This window comes from Rhineura floridana, chromosome 12 (genome assembly GCF_030035675.1).
Source record: "Rhineura floridana isolate rRhiFlo1 chromosome 12, rRhiFlo1.hap2, whole genome shotgun sequence".
Classification (NCBI taxonomy): domain Eukaryota; kingdom Metazoa; phylum Chordata; class Lepidosauria; order Squamata; family Rhineuridae; genus Rhineura; species Rhineura floridana.
In genome coordinates, this window is record NC_084491.1 from 13,222,828 (window position 1) to 13,244,628 (window position 21,801).

At 41.3% G+C, this 21,801-nt stretch overlaps 1 protein-coding gene across 11 annotated transcripts in view; it reads right to left on the reverse strand.

Moving 5' to 3' along the window:
- BIN3 (bridging integrator 3) overlaps window positions 1-21,801 on the reverse strand; it is a 173,941-nt gene that overhangs the window by 104,867 nt on the left and 47,273 nt on the right. For 5 of the 11 annotated variants that reach the window (XM_061593416.1, XM_061593419.1, XM_061593415.1 and 2 more), the window contains exon 2: window positions 16,541-16,589. In XM_061593416.1, coding sequence (XP_061449400.1) covers window positions 16,541-16,589 — 49 coding nt within the window. Of the gene's footprint in view, window positions 1-10,751; window positions 10,914-15,870; window positions 15,892-16,027; window positions 16,157-16,540; window positions 16,590-21,801 lie in introns of those variants that run through there. The other 6 variants (XR_009758752.1, XM_061593412.1, XM_061593417.1 and 3 more) reach the window with 3 other exon arrangements.

The window sequence follows — 21,801 nt, forward strand, 5'->3', positions numbered from 1 at the left end:
AGTGCAGAGCTGACACAACAGGGGAACACATTGACCGACTGAGATGAAATAAAAGGAAGGTGGAAGCAATACACTGAATAACTATCAAAAAGATGCAAGGATTCATTCACGGAGGAACCATATAATGAAGAACCAGAAATTTTAGAATGCGAGGTGAAAGCTGCTCTTAAAATACTTGGAAGAAACAACTCACCGGGAACAGATGGCATACCAATACAGTTGCTACAAGCTACTGAGACTGAATCTGTCCAAAATTTGACAAAAATTTGTCAAGAAATATGGAAAACTAAACAATGGCCCACAGACTGGAAGCATTCAATATATATCCCAATTCCAAATAAAGGGGATCCCAGGGAATGCAGTAATTATCAAACTAGCCTTAATATCCCATGCAAGTAAAGTAATGCTCAAGATTCTACAACAAAGGCTCTTACCATATATGGAGCGAGAAATGCCAGACGTCCAAGCTGGATTTAGAAAGGGAAGAGGCACCAGAGATCATATTGCAAACATATGTTGGATAATGGAACGGAGCAAGAAATTCCAGAAGAAAATCACCCTGTGCTTTATAGATTACAGCAAAGCCTTTGTGTAGATCATAAAAAACTATGGAATGCTTTAAAAGAAATGGGGGGCCACAGCATCTGTTTATCCTGATGCGCAACCTATACTCTGGACAAGAGGCTACTGTAAGGACACAATATGGAGAAACTGTTTGGTTCCCCATTGGAAAGGCTGTGAGACAGGGATGTATTTTATCACCCTATTTGTTTAATCTATACGCAGAACATATCATACGGAAAGCGGGATTGGACCAAGATGAAGGAGGTGTGAAGATTGGAGGGAGAAATATAAATAATTTAAGATATACAGATGATACCATACTATTAGCAGAAACCAGTAATGATTTGAAACGAATGCTGATGAAAGTTAAAGAGGAAAGCACAAAAGCAGGACTACAGCTGAACGTCAAAACGACTAAAGTAATGACAACAGAAGATTTATGTAGCTTTAAAGTTGACAATGAGGACATTGAACTTGTCAAGGATTATCAATACCTCGGCACAGTCGTTAACCAAAATGGAGAACAGTCAAGAAATCAGAAGAAGGCTAGGACTGGGCAGGGCAGCTATGAGAGAACTAGAAAAGGTCCTCAAATGCAAAGATGTATCACTGAACACCAAAGTCAGGATCATTCAGATCATGGTATTCCCGATTTCTATGTATGGATGTGAAAGTTGGACAGTGAAAAAAGCAGATAAGAGAAAAATAATGTGATGTTGGCGGAGAGCTTTGCACATACCAAGGACGGCGAAAAAGACAAATAATTGGGTGTTAGAACAAATTAAACCAGAGCTGTCACTAGAAGCTAAAATGATGAAACTGAGATGATCATACTTTGGACACATAATGAAAAGACATAATTCACTAGAAAAGACAATAATGCTGGGAAAAACAGAAGGGAGTAGAAAAAGAGGAAGACTAAAGAAGAGATGGATTGATTCCATAAAGGAAGCCACAGACCTGAATTTACAAGATCTGAACAGGGTGGTTCATGACAGATGCTCTTGGAGGTCACTGATTCATGGGGTCGCCATAAGTTGTGGTCGACTTGAAGGTACATAACAACAACAACATTAGATACACAACATACTTATCCTATATATGAAAACCTAACCCAATAAGAATCTAAAAGATCTGTTGGATCAGATCCAAAAGCACATCTATTTGAACATTTTGTTCCCACAGTGGCCAATCAGATGACTATGGAAAATGTGTGTTCTATGAGTCTCTGTCCTTGTAGAGGCAAATGGCACTCTCCATATGAAAGAGGGGAAGTATCAGCAGGGTCGAAGACATCTCAAGCTTTGAAGGAGTCTCATTTTCTGTTCACCTCTCTTTGCAATGACTACACGACCCTTGTCTTCTGCTGGGAGACTACATTCTTTGCAGATTCATACTTTGTATATAAAAATTAGAAAAATGCACCAATCACATTAAAGCCCAGAGTTCACATAAAAATGCCAATTACTATATATATCTACTACTTTCTAATATTCTCCAGAGCTTGGAAAAGTTACTTTTTTGAACTACAACTCCCATCAGCCCAATCCAGTGGCCATGCTGGCTGGGGCTGATGGGAGTTGTAGTTCAAAAAAGTAACTTTTCCAAGCTCTGAACACATTCTTAATTAGCATTTCAATCTAACTGTATAAATCTCATGTTTTCTATTTTGTTCTATTTCCTCTAAGACACATAAAGTAAGTAAGCTTTAAATCAGGGGTTCTCAAACAGTGGTCCGTGAGCTTCATTCAGGTGATCTTCAGCATGACTATAAAAACGCAACTGAAATCAGACTGTATCTAGCACACTGCATTACAGTTGCTACAACAGGAAGAAAAATCATTAAGTGGTCCACCAAGACCTTCAACAATTTTCAAGTGGTTCATGGAGAAAAAAGTTTGGGAACTACTACTTTAAGCAGTTCAGTAGGGATCAACATTTCACTTATTCATTATTTATTTATTAAATTTATATCTCACCCTTCCACACAGTAGGAGCCCAGGGCGGCAAACAAAAACACTAAAAACACTCTAAAACGTAAAAAGAGACTTTAAAATATATTAAAACATCTTTCAAAACATATTTTTTAAAAAGCTTTAAAAACATATTAAAAAACAATTCCAACATAGATGCAGACTGAGATAAAGTCTCTACTTAAAAGGCTTGTTGAAAGAGGAAGGTCTTCAGTAGACACTGAAAAGATAACAAAGATGGTGACTGTCTAATATTTAAGGGGAGGGAATTCCAAAGGGTAACTGCTACTACCCTAAAGGTCTGCTTCCTATGTTGTACAGAACAGAATATAGTGATCGATAGGGTATATAAGGGGTAAGACAATCTTTAAGGTATTTTGGTCCTAAGTAGTATAGGGCTTTGTAGGTAATGGGCAACCAGTACAATTCTTTCAGCAGCAGGCTGACATGTTGGCGATAACCTGCCCCAGTGAGCAGTCGCACTGCTGCACCAGCTGCAGCTTCTGGACCAACCTCAAGGAGTACATTACAGTAATCCAGCCTGGAGATTACCAGTGCATGGACAACAGTGGTCAGGCTATCCCAGTCCAGAAACGGCCACAGCTGTCTTACCAGCTGAAACTGGTAAAAGGCACTCCTAACCACTGAGGTCACCTGGGCCTCTCGCAACAAAGATGGATCAGGAGCACCCCCAGACTATGAACCTGCTTGTTCAGAGGGAGTACAACCCCATCCAAATCAGGCAACTGAACAATTATCCGAACTCGGGAATCACCAAACCACAATGCCTCAGTCTTGCTAGGATTCAGTTTATTGGCCCTCATCCAGCCCACCACTGAATCCAGGCATCAGTCTAAGGCTTGCACCCTGGATCCACCTGGCCTCTCCTGATTCAGATGTTACAGAGAAATGGAGCTGGGTATCATCAGCATTCTGCTGACACCTCACCCCAAATCTCCTGATGACAGCTCTCAAGGGCTTCATATATGTTAAACAGCATTGGAGACAAGATGGTACCCTGTGGCACCCAGAGCACAACTGCCAGGGGGCTGAAAGACAATCACCCAATGCTATTCTCTGAAAACAAACCTGGAGATAGGATCAGAACCACTGTAAAACACTGCCTCCAACACCCATCTCACCAAGTCTGCCCAGAAAGATTCCATGGTCAATGGTATTAAAAGCCGCCAAGAGATAAAGTAAGAGTAACAGGGTCGCACTCCCCGTCCTTCTCCCGATAAAGGTCATCCATCAGGGTGACCAAGGCCAACTCAGAACCATAACCAGGCCTGAATCCAGATTGGAACGGGTCAAGATAATCTGTTTCATCCAAGAGTACTTGCAATTGCTGTGCCACAACACTCTCAGTCACCTTCCCTAAAAAGTGGGTATTTGTGACTGGGCAGTAGTTGTCACAGACTAATGAGTCCAGGGAGGGCTTTTTCAGGAGTGGTGGATCACCGTCTCTTTCAGGGTGGCTGGAACTACTCCCACAACAACGTGCTGACCATACCCTGGATCCACTCGGTCACACACCCCCGGCAAGCTTTAATAAGACAAGAAGGTCAAGGCTTGAGAGGACATATTGCTGGCCACATCTTTGGAAGCATCTTGTCCATGTCATCAGGCTGCATCAGCTGAAACCGATCCCAAGAGGTTGCAGCAGACATTGCACTGGACACCTCTCATTATATTATGGATGCTGACTCTGTTTTGTTCCAGTGCTGAGCAATTAGAATCCTTGATCCTTCAATAAATATGTCTGTCCAATTCCTTGTTTTGAGCCCAACTCCCTCAAGACAACAGTCCTAAGATGACAATCAATGCATCAGATAGAATTCTAATACATACTGTCTGTAAAATCTTATTGAAGATTTGGGGAAAAAAACTCCTGTATTTTAGGGCACTTCCACCATACATCCATTAAATCCACTTTATTGGAGTAACATTGCCAGCAATAGGAAGAGACAGTAGAATAAATCTCAGCCTTTAAAACAGCTGCATTGCTCGCCAGTCTGTTTCTGGGTTCAATTTAGGGTGTTTACCCTAGTGTTTATAGCCCAAAATGGCTTAGGCCCCAAATATCTGAAGGACCACTTCCTTCCCTACAGACCCTCTTGGGTGTTGAGATCAACAGTGGGGCCCTCTTGGTAGTTTCAATGCCCTCAGAAGGTTGTGGAGGTGGCTCGGGAGACAGCATTCTCTAAGGCAGCCCCTAAGTTGTGGAATTCCCTTTCCACAGAGGTATATCTAGCACCTTCATTATACAGCTTTCATTGCATGCTGAAAAAGCCCCTCTTCACCCTGGCCTTTGACACTTGAGATATATATTTTAAGAACTCTCTCTAGCTGTGAATGTAATCAGGTTTCGATTTTTTAAAATATTGTATTTTATACTGTTCTGTTCTTCCTGTGGCTGTTATGGGGGTTGTTTTGTTCTGTTTTTATGGTATTGTGGATTTATATTTATGTTTTAAATGTATTAGTTTAAGTTGCAAGAAGAGTTTTGAGTAACAGGCAACTAAACAAGTCTAAATAATAACAACCATATCCTGAACCCAATGGCTCAATTTCTATATATATTCACATTTTTTAAAACTAGCTAGAAAAAATTAACCCATAGAGGCTACTACATGTTTAGGTATTTTCAGTTTAAAAAACGGGCAACTGTTTGCCTTTGTGACGGAAGTTTACAACATTGTGCTTAGTGCTGAGAAAGCAGGTATGTTTTCTCCCTCTTTCATAAAGCTAGAATTCCAGGTCATGCTGTGCTGATTGGCAGCACGAAGGACTCCTTTAAACAAGGCCTGATTAACATATGGAATTAGCTGACACAGGATGTGGCAGTGGCCACTAGCTTTAGAAAGGGATTAGACAAGATCACAGATAAGACTATCAATTACTACCCCTCATGATGGCTAAATGGAACATGCATTTTCAGAGTCTGTAAATCAGTAAATACCAGTTGATGGGGACAGCAGGGGGAACAGCAGAAAAGGGCTTGTGACTTCATGCACTGTGTGTGACTTTCCCAGGGGTGTCTGGTTGGACACTGTGGGAAACCAGATGATATTAACCCTTGGCTTTTTCTATACTTATAATGAAGTTGTCCCCAGACAAACCCTATTGATTCACAATGATTTGTATGGTGCTAGCCAAATACTAAATTTTCTTTTTCTTCTTTTTTTTAAAGCTCAATTCCAAACTCAGGAGAGACCACCCAATAAAATTTCTAACATTTGATTCTTTTGTACTTATTTCATTTGCCTAAGGTAAGTATTTAGGATATTTTCTAATGCCGACTTGCTCAAATGCAAATGCGTACTGGGTTATATTATAATTCTCTCTTTTCAAGCCTAAAAATGCCTCAATCTATGCTGCCTTCCTAGAAGCATTTCCATGCATCTGGGCAAATGCAGACTCCCACTAGGAAGCAATCTTCTTCCTTCCCCATAGTTCAGCTCTGAACTGTTTAGATAACTTGAAATGTAATCAGTTGCCCCCTGTGGTCATCCCGTGGTCACTTGTTTTACCTGAACTAAAAGTTCTCTTATGTGTGGTTTTGACTTTGTGTCCTCTTCTGGTGTCTTGAATGAGTAAGCAAAGAGAGTATTTGAGAGAACATGCTATTTTGTGAGTTTTGCTTCCTATACACTTGATTTTCTGTTCACTTCTGTTTTCCATGAATAAATGTTTTCTTGACTTTGAAATACAACATCATTCTGGAGTTTTGCCATACGGCAGTTTGAAGACATGATACACCAATTTTGCTGAAGTGAAAAAAGCCAGGTCTGGTTAGTACTTGGATGCGAACTCTAGATAATCCTAGGTACGTTGCTTTGAAGGTCCATCATGAAGTACATCAACGCAATAAATAAAATTCTGGGTAAAACTCACATGCACCTCAACCAGCTTAGTTCTAAGCCCTATTCAGGCATTCAGTATGTGTTGATACCAAATGCATGAAGGGGTAGTGAGACCAAGCAGGCTAACCCTGTCAGCCTGAAAGAGGCTAGAGCAGGCTACCCTTCAGTCCAGCACTGACATTGCAGGGGCAAGGATGTGAGGCCAGAGCATGTGTTGGCATCTGGGAGTGAGGCAAGCCTGCTCAGTCTCACTACCTCTTTCATGCATTCCACATACCTCAGTAGGACTCTAGTCTACTTAGTTAGGAGACTGGATTCTGGTGTTAGAAAGCCTATGGTTAAACAAGTTTCAGTGGTGTGTGTATATATCTACCTACCAGATACGCTTACCTTCAGGACCTATGTAAGTAGTGGCGGCAGTCTGGATTGAAGTGCCAGTGTTCAAGTTGGTTAACTTGCTCCTGGTTCTTATGCACTCATCGTCACCTCAGAACTGAATATGAGAAGTGTGTCACCTCCCCTACATCAGTCCCTTGATCTGAAGCCCTGCTGTTGCTCTCATTCTGGCACAGGCTACGCAAAGCCTTGAAAGAAACATACAATGCCTTTCCAAAGGCTGCTTTGTAATGCAAGATGCCCTCACTTCCTTTGTCAAGGCTCAGGAAAAGGGGACCACTCTTCATAACCCACCTGGTAGCAGGTAGGAGGCTCTTCCCCAGGCTTGAAGGTCTTTGGGCACAAGGTGGAGGAGTAAGCAGTTCCTTCCTTTTCAAGCATCTGCTGACTCTGATAACCCAGTCCCCACTGAAGAGCATGACATCACCACAGGGTAAACTAGATGCCTTTCAGTCAGCTAGGCCTGCAATGCCGCTTGAAATAGAGTTAGAATCCCATCCAAGCTCCGACTCAGGCATGTCCGTACAGAAGGTTCCTGCACTCCCACTTCTAGGCAAATGAAGGAAAAATGTGGCACTGGATTTCTTGTACCAGCATTGCTCCTTCCCACATGTGGCATTCAGTACCTGAATTTCCTGCACCTGCCATGCCGACTGCCTGCAATTATGTGCCATCTACGTTCTGATCCACAAGTGCTTTGAAATAGTATGCGCAAAATTGGGGGAAATCTAGAGTGATGTTTGCAGGTGCCTATGGAGATATCCTCATCTGTTTATTTTAAATATTTTTGTCCCGCCTTTCCACAAGTGTCCAAGGCAACTTATATAAGAAACAAAACTATCCAGTAGAACATATCTGAAATCCATTTAATAAAAAAAAAATCAGCAAAGAAAGCAGCAGCAGCAAAAAAATAAAGGCAGTGGCTTGTATCCAACTAAGTTTTACTCAGAGTAGACCTACTGAAATTAATGAACATAAGTTAATAATGTATAATAATTAACCTAAGTTAATAGGTATAATAATTTTATAATATAAAATTATAAGTATAATATAAACTTATTAACCTAAGTTAATAAGTATAATTAATAACTTTGAGTAAGACTAGCATTGAATTTTACATTTAAAATTGAATTTTTCCTTTTACTCTTTTACTAGTTGCCTGAAAGAATAAGAATGATTATACCAATCAGAGATTCTGGGAAGGGAATTTCAGAGGTGGGGTGTCACCAAGAAAAATAGTCTGTCTCTCTCTCTCTCTAGAAGCCACCTGCCTAACTTCTAGAGGTGGGGCACCTAGAGCCTCTGATGATGTCCTTTGCAGGCAGGCAGATTCAAATAGAAGAAAGTGGTCCTTGCATTATAAAAGGTGAAAAACAACACTCTGAAGTATGCCAAAAAAAGTATAGGCAACCTATGGAATTTTTTTTTTTAGGTTAAATATCAGTCCCTGATAATACCTCACCACCAGATGAGATGTACAAGCACTTTTCAAAAGGCTGCCCCATGTACAACACATTGCAGTAATCCAAGACATTACAAGAGCAGGGATCACCATGAAAACGTCATCCTTTATCCAGGAAAAGGCACAAATGAAGTAGCTACCTCCTCTGTTAGTGAATGGTTTCAACTGTAAGGTCTGAAGATCAAACATTCTATGTCCAGAAAGCCACATTGTCGAAATATTATTTGCATATCAGGGTCCTGAGCCAAGCTGAGCACTACAATTCTCCCAAATTCAGATTTGGCCATGACAAGATGGACATCAGAAAGAAATGAGATACCATAATTAAACCAGGGGACAGGAGAGAACCTTTAATTCCCCGGCAAAATTAGTATTTATCAAAAGCTGTTTAAAAAATGACTGCTACACCCAAAAAGGCAAATATTCAGAAAATATATACAATTTCCCTGAGTGAAGCTGTAAAAGAATCTGAAGACCAAGATACATTACAATCATATTAGAAATTGCAGATCCATGTGGGTAACACTTTTGGTCTCTGCCTAGAAATCACAAGAGCAGCTCCCATCCATCACAAGCAACAGCTTGATGATTTTACAAACTCAGTGTCCATTTAACAATCAAAGCATCAACAAAAGTGATTTCTTGGACTCATGTTTCAAACACAAGGGTGTATGAGACAATGACCACATAAAAGCCAAGTAGCGTCTGGCACTTCTTGCAGCTTTCCAAGATGGTGAAATGGAAATGGACTGTCTTCAAGTCGATCCCAACTTAAGGCGACCCTATGAATAGGGTTTTCATGGTAAGCGGTATTCAGAGGTGGTTTACGATTGCCTTCCTCTGAGGCTGAGAGGCAGTGATGGGCCCAAGGTCACCCAGTGAGCTTCATGGCTGTGTGGAGATTCACACCCTGGTCTCCCAAATCGTAGTCCAGCACTCTAACCACTACACCACACCAGCTCTCATGGTTATTAAAACTTAATTTCCAACAGGTACAGGGCTTAACCGAGCTGGAAGAAAGCTGTAACAACCAAAATACACATTTATTCTGGGGAGATCCAATTGTGAATCTCACATAGTCCTTGCAATTATGGAGGAAGTACGTGATAGCTTCACTGCATTAGAGTGGCTCCTTGGTTAAATCCCCGTAGATATCAATATCATCATCACTCTTCTGTTGCACTTTCCAGAAGCAGATACCTAAGAACAAAGTGTATAATACAAAACAGCCTGTTGTATCTGGGTATTTCTAGATTACTCAAAACAAGTGATCCAAGCCACACCCTACAACAGGGATGTGGGGAACCAAAAGGCCTCTATCCAGTCAACAGGGTCATCTACAGGATGTCTAAGTCTGAATGAATGAAAGCTATCAGTTTTTCAGTGGTGAGGAGTAGGTTGCAGTACAAGTTGGTTGAATTTTTCCTACTTTTAGGGGCATGATGTACCTGTGCAATTGATTAGGCACATGGTGAAGCAGATCTTACTATACTGCAGCACCAGAAAAAAAAGTTCTTGAGCTGAGTTAGCAGAGTAAAACAGTCACAAGATACTTAGGTAGTGCTGGTTCCAGATTTTGGTGGGCCGTTAGATAAGAGTGCACCCACTTCGTCTTGGTCACTGTTTTTTGTCTAATTCATTTTCATTAATATTTTTTCAGAAAGAAAATATACAACAACACTAAAGGAGCATCACACAGACTCGGAACACTCCTACAAGATATATCACATACAGGTAAAGATTTAATGCAATTAAATTCCTCATTCAGATTTCAAAACCAAAATCCCTCCCTGGTATCCTCATATAATAACAAATAAAAAACCATAAAGAACTATAGAACAAAACAAAGGAAGCCTTTCTGGTAAGTATTCAGGAAAGTAGCAGCGGTGGTAACTGCACTGTAGTAAATACTGCGTTATATGTTGGGGAGCTGGGCTGTCTTATGTCTTGAACTATTAGATGAAATGTACTAAGAAAACCCACTTTATATGACCTAAAACACCTCCTGTTAGGAATTAATTCAAAATTGTTACAATACATGTCAGGTATTCCATATCTGTACATTCTGAATTGGGGAGCCATATTATTAGTTCTGTCATTTACAAAGCAAATAAAATCATACCATTCCCCTATAAAACAGTAATTGCTTGCTTGACCCCGTAACACCTTTAATTGTAGGTAATTTTTTCTGTCACGGCCAATTGCCACATTTTCTTGTACTTGGTCACTGTTGACAGTGCCCATTTGTTTGCTGCTTCCTCTAGGCCAAATCTGCACCACCTCCCAGAGAGAGAGGACAGGTGTGCAGAAGTTACAAATCCTTCTTGCTCAAGAAAAACTCTGCAACTTTTTGGCCACATGAACACTGCTCTATTCACTATAATTACTAAATGGGCTTCCCTATCACCTTGGATAACATATGGCATACCCATTAATTTCACATTTTATGCATCCCTTATATTTCCTACCAAAATAGAATTCCCATGATACCTGACCACTGGTGATGCCAGCTGGGGATAATGGGAGTTGGAGTCCAACCACATCTGGGAGGTACAAGTTGCTTGCTTCATCCTTTGTCCCATTTCTAATTTCGGCAGTACCTAAGCAATAAGGTTTTCTGGCAAAGGTTGAACTGGAAAATCTTTTGCTGCCCTAAATTGAAGAGACCACTGATTTGGCAGGTTTGACTTATCTTTAGTAAACAAAACTAAAAATAAATGCTACATTGATTTTATGTGCTGTATAAATATCTGAAAGGTTTTTTTCCAATTGCCCCTAACAGTTGAACTGAAATATTTGATTAGAACAAAAATGTGCACTTGGTGTTGTTTAAGCACCACATTAAAACAAATTCAAAATTTACTTGAAAACTATTTTACTGTAATATTTGTGCATTTCTTGCAATTTAGAACTGTAAATTATAAATATTTGAACCCAATATACTTGTCTTACATTTAGATTTTAAGGAACATTTCTTACAGGTGCATCCCATCTTTCTTCCACCATGAAATCTCAGGTGGCATACATGTTATTATAACATTTTATATCCTGCCTTTCTTTTAATGTGTTCAAGGTGGCGCTCATAATTCTCCTCGCTATTTTATCCTCATAACAACCCTTTGAAGTAGGTTACGCTGAGAGGCAGTAATTGGCCCAAGGTCACCCAGCAAGCTGAGTAGAGATTTGAACAATGGTGTCCCAGGTTCTAGGTCAAGACTACACTACACTGTCTCTCATACATATGGCTCCCAGAAGATCTCCCAGACATTGACCAGACCTGCTTAGCTTCAAACAAAGGCAGTGGCCTCATAATAATTTAGTACGCCTGTATACATAGGGATGTATCCAACTAAGTCCTACCCAGGGTAATAATAATAATGTACTGCCTTCAAGTCAATTCCGACTTATGGCGACCCTCTGAATAGGGTTTTCATGAGGCTGAGAGGCAGTGACTGGCCCAAGGTCACCCAGTGAGCTTCATGGCTATGTGGGGATTTGAACCCTGGTCTCCCAGGTTGTAGTCCAACACCTTAACCACTACACCACACTGGTAGACCCAATGAAATTAATGAACCTGTTAGTCATGGCCATTAACGTCAATGGGTCTAGCCTGAATAAGACTAGTGTTGAATACCACCCATAAATGTTTGTGCTTCCTATCGACAGGCAGCTGAATAAAAGTTTTGATTTCAGATTTGACTGGTTTTGTATCCATTCTTATTGCCCAATTTGACTCTTATTGTGTTCATTCTTTCTTCCTACTAATTTTATGAAACAATGCATTTTTTAAAAACTGAATGTTTTCTGTGGAAAAATATAGTATAAAAATATAGTAGAAGACTTTCCACCTATAACTTTATAATGTTCTCATGGCTCACGAGAACAGCTGTTTCCAAAACTTCCCATCTTCAGGGAACCCTTTTCATATTTGGGGGCAATCCCCAGGAAAGCACAACCAGTTTGTACAGAGCACAGATCAGACCTATGTGGCCTCGTTATTGCCCTGGGTACTGGCTAGAACATATCCAGCACTCTCCTGCGGCTATGCGTTGCAGGGGAAGATCAGTAAAGATTTGCAAGCCGTCTTTCAGACTGATCTTCTTATTGTAAAAAACTCTTGATAAGTTTCCCAGGAATCCCGGGGAGCCCTAGAACACAGTTGGAAAACCACTGCAGAAGAAGTAGGTTCCAGGAGGATTAACAGATGCTCACATGCTCCCCATTCAGACACCACAGGTAAAAATACATGCCAAATTCATTCCTTTATTTGTCTGCTCTGCCTCTGTACCAACCGAGTGACAGCTGTTCTTTTCAGGGGAGGGAGAGATTATTCTGTCCAGAATTGGATTTGGCCAGGTTATGGTGAAAGCATCACTGTGATGGGTCTGAAGGGCTGGAGATCAAATCAGTTCAGTTCTCTGCCAAGTATCTGGTATAGAAGTTTACTCTGACCATGAAGTACTAAACTACAGTTGACACTGCCCTTCCTAGCAGCAAGCAGGCACACAGAAGTATGACTAACATCTCCCTGCAGCTGAATCCAGTCATCTTCTAGAACAACTGCTACTAAACCACATTTGTATTAGAAGGGTTTTTTCCCCATCTGAAAAAGCCTGGTGAGCCGAGTCTCTACACTAGAGATAGTCAGTAGCTACTCTCCAGTCCATAAAGGTCTCTCTCCCCCTGCACGCACACACACACTCTGTATGTATGTGTTTGTGATCTATAGTTGCGAGTGGGAGAGCTTCTCTGACAAACAACTTCCCCCTCTGATCAACATTGGATTCAGATCTAGAGATGCCTCACCTTCCCCACTTCCTGAAGCAAACTCCAGAGACCAATATCTGGAATGCAACAGCAAAGTGAAAATGATTCTCCACCCTGCTCCTGCAGTTCCCAGAGAGCCTGCCCAGATGGAATACTCCACAATAGGCAGGAAAACTAGGAGATCTGAGCTGTAAAGTTACAAAGCAGCCATATACCTTTTCATAATCTAAAACCAATGGCAAAATGACATCTGAAAAGCAAATGGTTTCCTGACACTTGTTTGCTTTTGAAGATATGAACTTTTTATGATGACTGTACTTAAGAATAAAGAATAACCTTTCTGGATTACTCTATCATTTCATTTCCAACAGTAGCCACCCAGATATCCCTTTGAAGCTCACCATTTCCCAATGTGTATCCTCAGTGTCCAGGTGGAGGTCCCATTTAGCATTCATAGCCACTGACAGACGTACCTTCCATAAAACTGTTTAAATCCTTTAAGAAGCACCTATAGAAGTGGCCATCACCACATCTTGTGGGAGTGCATTCTACAAGTTAATTATGCATTACAGAAAGAAGTTATTTCATCTGCCCTGAATTTAAGGCAAATCAACGTCATTGGTTGACTCCAATTTATTTATTCATTTCAACTAATTTATATACCATTTTTATTATTTATTATTTTATTATTAATATGACCTCTAAGCAGTGTACAAAAACCTCAACATGGTAAAAATAAAAATCAATTAAAATTATAAAATCAAAATTCAGTTAAAATGCCTGCTGGAATAAACAACTCTTCAGTAGGCACCAGAAGTTTCAACAAGGATGAGGTTTGTCTGACCTCAACTGGAAGGCAATTCCATAAAATTGGGCTCATAATACTAAACACACAACTCCTGGTAGATATGGAGCCATGTATCCAAGCCATGAGAGACCAATTAAAGTGACTTCCCGAACCATCTCAGTGATTGGGCAGGGATATAAGGGATCAGATAGTCCCTGAGGTATCCTGGACCCAAGTTGTTAAGGGCCCTGTAAAGAACCTTGAACTTGTCTGGTAGCGTATGGGCAACCAGTGCAAGCTTTTCAGCACCGGAGTTGCTAATTATTATTATTACATGAGTGGAGGGGGAAATCTCCCCCTCCACCATTCATAGCTTTATAAATCTCTAGTACATGCTAAACATAATTCAGCTGCTGTGTATAGACAATGAGGCCTTTTCCACTGGCCTGCCTGGGGCAAACATAGCTCTTCCATTCCAGAAATCTCTCCACCTGTGGTTATCCCTGCGATCATTATGTAACTACAACATCCCTGAATCCTTCAGTGGCAAATGGGGAAATCTTCCCCACATTACAGAAAACAAGTAGAGACCTACAACAAAATGCTAGTCAGCCATGCTCTTTCAGAGAATATTCTATTACAAACCCGCATTTCTGTCCCCTCCCACAGTCAGTCAGAATTCTGTGCCCCCAAGCTCAGTTCTCACTGGGCTGTTTTGAAAGGATTTTGCTCCTTATGGTTTTTCTGAACAGCTTTTTTTCTCTTTGTTCTGCAAATTTTAGGATTTCCCCAAGCCTACGGATAGATCCCTCTTCTGTGTGAATGGTGTCACTGAGGTTATACACAGCACCCACACTGCAAAAAAAGAAGAAAAAAAAGAAACTGCTATTTAGGATAATAAAGGCAGGGAAGGAGGGCTGATCAGAATTTTTTTCTTTTTTTTAGTTCTTCCTCTGGAGATTATTTGGAGATATCGCCTCCCCAATATCTGTGAATTCTGGGTGCAATGTGGATCCAGTTTCAATATTTTAAGAGGGAAACCTGTGTTAGCCTCTTGTAGCAATAACAAAGACCCATATTACATCTAATAGACTATGATATGTATTCACTAATAAGCAAAAAACCCTTGTGGTTTAAGAACATACCTACAGCCAACAGATATTTGTACCAAACTTTAAAAAGCAGGGAAACTGGGCAGCTATAGTGAATGCACCAGGGGAGCAGGAGACCTGACCTCCTCTTTGAGATATTGTACTGCCCTATAAATTTGTCAAAATGCAAACACAATTTGGGTTGGTCATTCACAGTTCAATCCACTTCCTGTGTAGTTAATGTGATCAAATGAGATCCAGCATAAAATTAAACCACACAATTGAAAAAAATATGCAAACTCCAAACATGTAATTGCGTAACATCAAAACCAGAGCAGCAGCTAAAGAATTGGACTAAGACTGGAAAGACCTGGGTTCAAACCCCCAACTCAGCCTGTAACTCAGTGGGTGATGGGCCAGTTACTCTTTTTCTCAGCCTTATCTACCTCATAGGGTTGTTGTGATGATGAAATGGTGAAGGGGAAAAGAACTATGTAAACACCTGAGCTCCTTGGAGAAAGCGCTGGCGGTATAAATGTAATAAACAGATATATTATACTGACTCTTAGCACTAAAGGACAGTAGATATAAAGGTACATAGGCATTGTCTTAGACCATGTAAGACTTTGTCCAAACAATCCAGTATTGTCTGCTTTGAGTGGCAGCAGGCCTCCATGGTCTCAAGAAGAAAGGGACTTCCTATCATCAGCTATCTGATATTTTTAACTGGAGATAGCAGAAACTGAACCTATGACCTTCTGCACGCAAAGCAGGTGCTCTATCACTGAGTTTGTCCAACTTTTTGATGCATAAAACACACAATCCATTTGTTAGCATCAGACTTCAGACAATGCAGAACTAGCCACCTTTGCTTTGAACAAATTCATCCGATTTTAGCTGTCACACCAGCGTTCAGGGACACTAACAGTAAAGGTAGGTAAAAGCAGGTTATTTTGGAGATTACCCGCATGACCCACAACACTCTGCATTGCACAAAGATATCCTGTTGAGGAAAGGCTATACTATGGCCAGCTGAAAACAAAAAAACAAAAAACAGTGCTTTAGGACAGGAAATTCAGACTTGCCAGAAAGTGAAAATGCATTTGTGTGTTTTAAAATACCTTTTAAAGCAAATGCTCTGCAGCCCAAAATTAATTCACGCCCGGGCACTAAGCATTTCAGCTTCCTCCAATAAGCCTTCCTTTGGAAATGGTTATATTCAGCAATATGAACCACTCCCCCTCCTCCATCTGCTCAGAAAAGATGAACAAACAAGCCATTGCTGAAGGAAGGAAGGAAGCATGTTCAGCCATCTCCTAGGAAAACCATGCCAGAGTGAGAAGAGCCCCTCCTCCTGCCACACACACACAACAAAAGGGGGGGGGTAAAAAAGGGAGAAGGGGGGGAACACAGATCCCAGATACCAAAATAATCCACTCAAGTACTGAGACTCCCCCTCACTCATAGGAACCGAGTGGTGGTCAAAGACAGAAGCAATTTCAGCTCACTCATGTTTTTCCCACCCACACACACAAACAACATATTAAAAACTGAGACCAGTTAATATGCTGGCTTGAGTCATCAGCCATATGATCAAAGACTGGATCTAAAAAAGGGGGAATTGGTTTACTCACTGTCTTGGGTACAATCTGTTTCTTAGGCTGCCCAATCTTGAACGGAATCCTGGATTTGGGGGGGGGGGGAGAGAGAGAGAAGGGGGGGGAGAACAGCAGAGATAAGAACTCATGTAAACAAGCCAGGATAGCTGCTATCAGAATCTATGTCATGTCAAACAAATATCTTCCTCCAGCCTCTTTTTCACAGGAAGGAGCTGGATGGAAAGAAGGTGCCATTTGTGCAACCGTTTACGAAGGAGAGAGATGTAAACAGTCACCCATTTCTGCGCACAGTGGGCTAACTGATTTCTACTCAGAGGAGACCTATTGAAATTAATGGAGCCAAGTGAGCCATACCTATTAATTTCAATGGATCTGCTCTGAGTAGGACTGGCACAGGATACAACCCATGCATTTATTCCTTCCCCCCCAGCACCATGGCCCCCAACGGCAGAGTTTTCTCATGCTGTGAGTAGATCAGGGAGGGGCTGTTAACACAAAATATGAATGCTGCAGGCCTGAGGCACTTTTGGCAGACGGATTTCTGCCAATTTCTAAACAATTTAAGTTGAAAAGCAAATTGCAGGAGCAAGGAAATAAAACCACCACAAATGTTTTTGATAGGGAAGGAAACGGGAAAGAGGAAGAATATATCTGTGAATAGCTTCAAGTAGGCTTTTGGATACAGCATTGGCTCATCTGACATATCTTACAGAGTAGGTGACCTGATTCCATCTCCTCTCATGAGCTACCTGCAAGGCGAAGACAGCTCTCTGTATAGTGATGTCTAGAGTGGTTCTTAAACCTCGTATTTCTCCAGCAAGCACAGTGCTTTGGCAAGTGAACAGGACAACCTATGTGCTTGGAGTGCCACCATGCCAGATGCCAGCAAGCCAAACATTTTCTCTCTTTTTTTACCTTTATATCCCAGCTGTTCTCCAAGAAGTTCAAGATGCACACATGATTCTCCCTCCCATGTTCTAACAACAACAGTGACAAAACTTAAAACAGTCCTGAATATCTTCTCACGTAGTGCAGTATTTGCATTATACACAATCATCATATGGAATAAACTGGTTACTGGTCACATGCAAGCACCCCTCTACCAACATCCACTAAATGAACTGCTGTGATGTCACAAATGTCCACAAAGATTCGAACTACTCTGGGGAAGGTTCAGACAAAGAATGTTAATACTGCAGCAGGCACTTCAAACAGTTATCTTGAACACACATGGCTGCCTTGTACTAAGTCAGACCATTACTGATCCACTTGGCTCAATACTGTCTCTTCTGACTGGCAGCACCTCTCAAGGAGTTAGGACAGCGATCTCTTCCAACTTGGCATCAGACATGCTTTCAACTGGAGATGCCAGGGACTGAACCTGTGATGTTGTACTTGATCACTGTGTTATGTAAAAAGCCTGACATTTGCTAAGAATGGAAAGGGGGTTAGAAAGCAGGAGTGGCTTACGCCCAAGGAGGTCAAAGAGGTAGGAAGGCATACAAAGACAGACTCAAAGGTCTGGTTGATGATCCCTGTTTCATTGCTACAGAGATAGAGGTGAAATTCTATTACTGGCAAGGTACCCATGTCTTTAATCGTTGTGTAGAAGGGACAACTGCATAAGAAAACACTCCAACAGTTTTCTGTCCTCAGAGCAGCTAATAATAGCATAAATTGCACTTGCAGCACAACGCCAGGAGAAGCTGCACCTCCTGAAATTCTCATTTCTACACAACACTAAACATATATGTTATGAAATCTAACAGATCTGGACATCGCTTTGTCAGGAACCCAGATTGCTCCTTTTGAATATAAGCTGCACTCAACGACACAGGTGCACGCTCCCTCACACAAGAAAGTATGTTAATGCTTTGTCATACACTCCCCACTCCAAGAGAGAAATGTTCCCCTTACCACCATGAGTAGCAGTCTAGTTGTTTAAGCCAAAACCTGCTTACCTTCATTATACAAATATATAAAAACTACACACAATTCAGTCTTATACACATCTTCCCAGAAGCAAATCTCATTGGGTTTAATGGGGCTTACTCCCAGGTGAGTGTACAGAATTTGCAGCCTTAGTAGTTCAAGCCTGTAGAATTGGGCGTCTGATGAAATGCAGGGTGTGGCCAAAGAAGAGGCATGGAGAAACTGAAAGGAGTCAGCCACAGAAGTCGGATACCTGATCTGGCTTAGAAGGGAGATTTTCTGCTCCATTGGTTTGGAAAGCAGAGAGGGGGCTTGTCCAATTCATTTATTTATTCTTGTTTGCATCTTCCTTTCCTGTAAGGATCTCAGAGTGGTGTTTTATCTCTACAACAGCCCTGTAAGGCAGGCTTGGCTGAGATAAAGTGACTGGTGCAAAAATTATCTTCATAGCCCAGAAGAAACATGAACATACGGTGTCCATACCCAAACTACCTGCCAGCCACTCTTTTGTCTGTAGGCGCAATTCCACAAATACCACACCACAGGAGACAGCTCTCAACACTTGACCACTATATAATCTGGGCCGGAGGGAAGGAAGGCAGGGATAGAAGCAATGCCTCTTTCATTCTCCTCCCAGCCAAGTTGCCACCATTGTTTTCTAACCAAGGGTATAATTTTGCCACCAATAATAAACCTGGCCTGCAAACCATACCCTTCCGAACCGAGCGTGGAACTCAAGCCAGCCCTTAGTCACAAATATATAAATTTAATTTCTGAAGCGCTTCCTGTTTATTGTTCTACAGCAAGGCTGATGCAATTTCAGTCTATTAACCCTTTCTAGCTTTGCTGGTACTCTTAATAGCGATGAATCACACGTCTTCCATAAACAAGCAATTGTCTGGCATATAATTACACTGTCAATAACAACTGGTGTGCCTTGGAAGAAAAATGAAGACAATAAGGGTGCCCCCCCCACTTTTCTCTACATGGACAAAAACATGAAACTGATGTAGTTCCACTGTTATTCTTACAGGCACCTGCTAGTTAACTTAAAATAGTATGGAAAGAGTTGCCTATTCTCTGGAACTCCTCACCCATGGGATTACACTGTGTACCTGATGTGGGAATTTGACAGAATCTCAGCATATGCATGCAAAGTTCTCGGCCCTTTTAGTTTTACAACAGAAGGGATTCTCTGACCCACATGCCAAATTTCTCACAGAATGAAAACCCCTTATTTTCCTTCTCCACTCATTCCTTGAAGATATTCTGTGCAAGAGAGTCTGCTACAAAAGAGCTATGATAGAAGCTGGGAGTCCAAAACGTTGACAGGGGACCAGATTGGGAAGGGCTGATCTATGGCATTAAAAGCCCTTGGATAGTTAGAGAAGAAGAACAAGAGAACATTTGCCTTTAAGCAAGAATGTAACATTTCTGGGGCTGCCTTTGAGGTTGGTCCAGAAGCTGCAGCTGGTGCAAAAAGTGGCAGCACAACCACTCACCAGGAAAGGGTATTGCCAACAAGTCATCCCATTGCTGAAATAATTGCACTGGTTGCCCATTAGCTGCTGGGCCAAGTTCAAGGTTCTGGTTTGGGTGTACAAAGTCCTATACAGCTTGGGACAAGGATACATGAAAGATCATCTTACCTCTTTATATACCCAGTTGATCATTGTGCTCTGCAGCTGAGGGCCTCCTGCAGATACCATCTCATCAGGAGGTCCATTCCACACAACCAAGGAAGTGGACCTTTAGCATTGTGGCACTAGTCTTTGGAATTCCCTTCCCTTAGATATTAGACAGAAGCCATCTCTGTTATCTTTTTGGTGCCTACTGAAGACCTTCCTGTTTCAACAAGCCTTTTAAGTAGAGCCCTTATCCCAGTCTGCGTCTATGTTGGATTTGCTTTTTTAGATGATTTTAAAGCTTTTTTAAAAAGATGCTTTGTTTTAATATGTTTTTAAAGCTGTTTTGTTTTAATATATTTTGAAGTCTGTTTTTAAGATGTTTTTAATGTTTTTGTTTGCCGGCCTTGGCTCCTCCTGGAAAGAAGGGTGGAATATAAATTTAATAAATAAATAAATTTGTGGGGTGCCACCACAGAGAAGGCCTCCTCCTCCAGTATGATATCTACTTCACTTCTGCAAGTTGTGGAGGAAACTGAGAGAAGAGGTTCAGAACAGCATCTCAATTCCTTGGCAGATTCATCATGGTCCTGGTTTTCTGCAATATGTCTTATACTTGAATGTATCTACTCTGACATCACATTAAATTCCTGCATGTCTTTACACAAAAACATGCAGGGAAGGGCAATATTACGTTTAGGAAGTTGCAGAAAAGGATGCCCACCCTATTTGTAAACTATTTGAACGCATTCCTCAATATTCCAGTTGCATAATACTTTCAATTTTTGTTACCGCTCAAAGAATTTACAATCTCTTTCAAATAAAGTCCCACATCTTACCCAAGATGAGAGCAATGAAGACTTGCTACTTCTATAGTGTTGTAATTTCATGTCTGTTAATGCAAAAGCAAATATAGAATTTAAACTAGAATCTTAAACACACCGAAGAGCAAGGTCTCTGTTCTGAAGAAGCTGCCATAAGCAAAATGATTCAAGATAGACTGCCAGTTGAGCAACAGCAGCCTGAGGATAGCATTCATAAGCAAGAGAGGCAGCCAGATATGCACAGTCACTGACTGTCAAATAGTGCATTAGTCTGCATTCTTCACAGGTGCAAACTACCAGGTAAAACATCTTCTGAAGGGATCGGAGCCTTCCTTCTTATAATGAGACAACCTGGCTTGGCATGTGCATTAATCACTTTGCTGAAGGCGCCCATGTTTTGCAACTACAAGTCTCAAGGTCTGGATTTCTGTGCCCTAGGTTACAAATTCAAAACTGGAGTTTCAAGACAGTTTTCCAACAGGGAGCCCCTTGGTGTCAGGAAGAGAAGGGAGAAAGATGGGGCATGACAGGAAGAGAGGTGGCATGGTCAGAACACAGGGATGAAAAGCATGCAAAGGAAACATGTTCTTGAACATGGATTGCTCTTCCGTATGTGCAAAATGTTACTGAGAGCTGGAATTTTACAGCCAGGCACAAGTCAGCAAGTCTCTGCAACCAGAGACTCTAGAACAGCCTTTCCCAACCAGTGTGCCTCCAGATGTTGTTGGATCACAATTCCCATCTTTCCTGACCACTGGCAATGCTGGCTGAGGCTGATGGGAGTTGTGGTCCAACAGCATCTGGAGGCACACTGGTTGGGAAAGGCTGCTCTAGAAGCAGAACCCAGATGATTTCCTCTCTGAGCCCCTGAAGTGGGCTGTACATTAACAAAAAA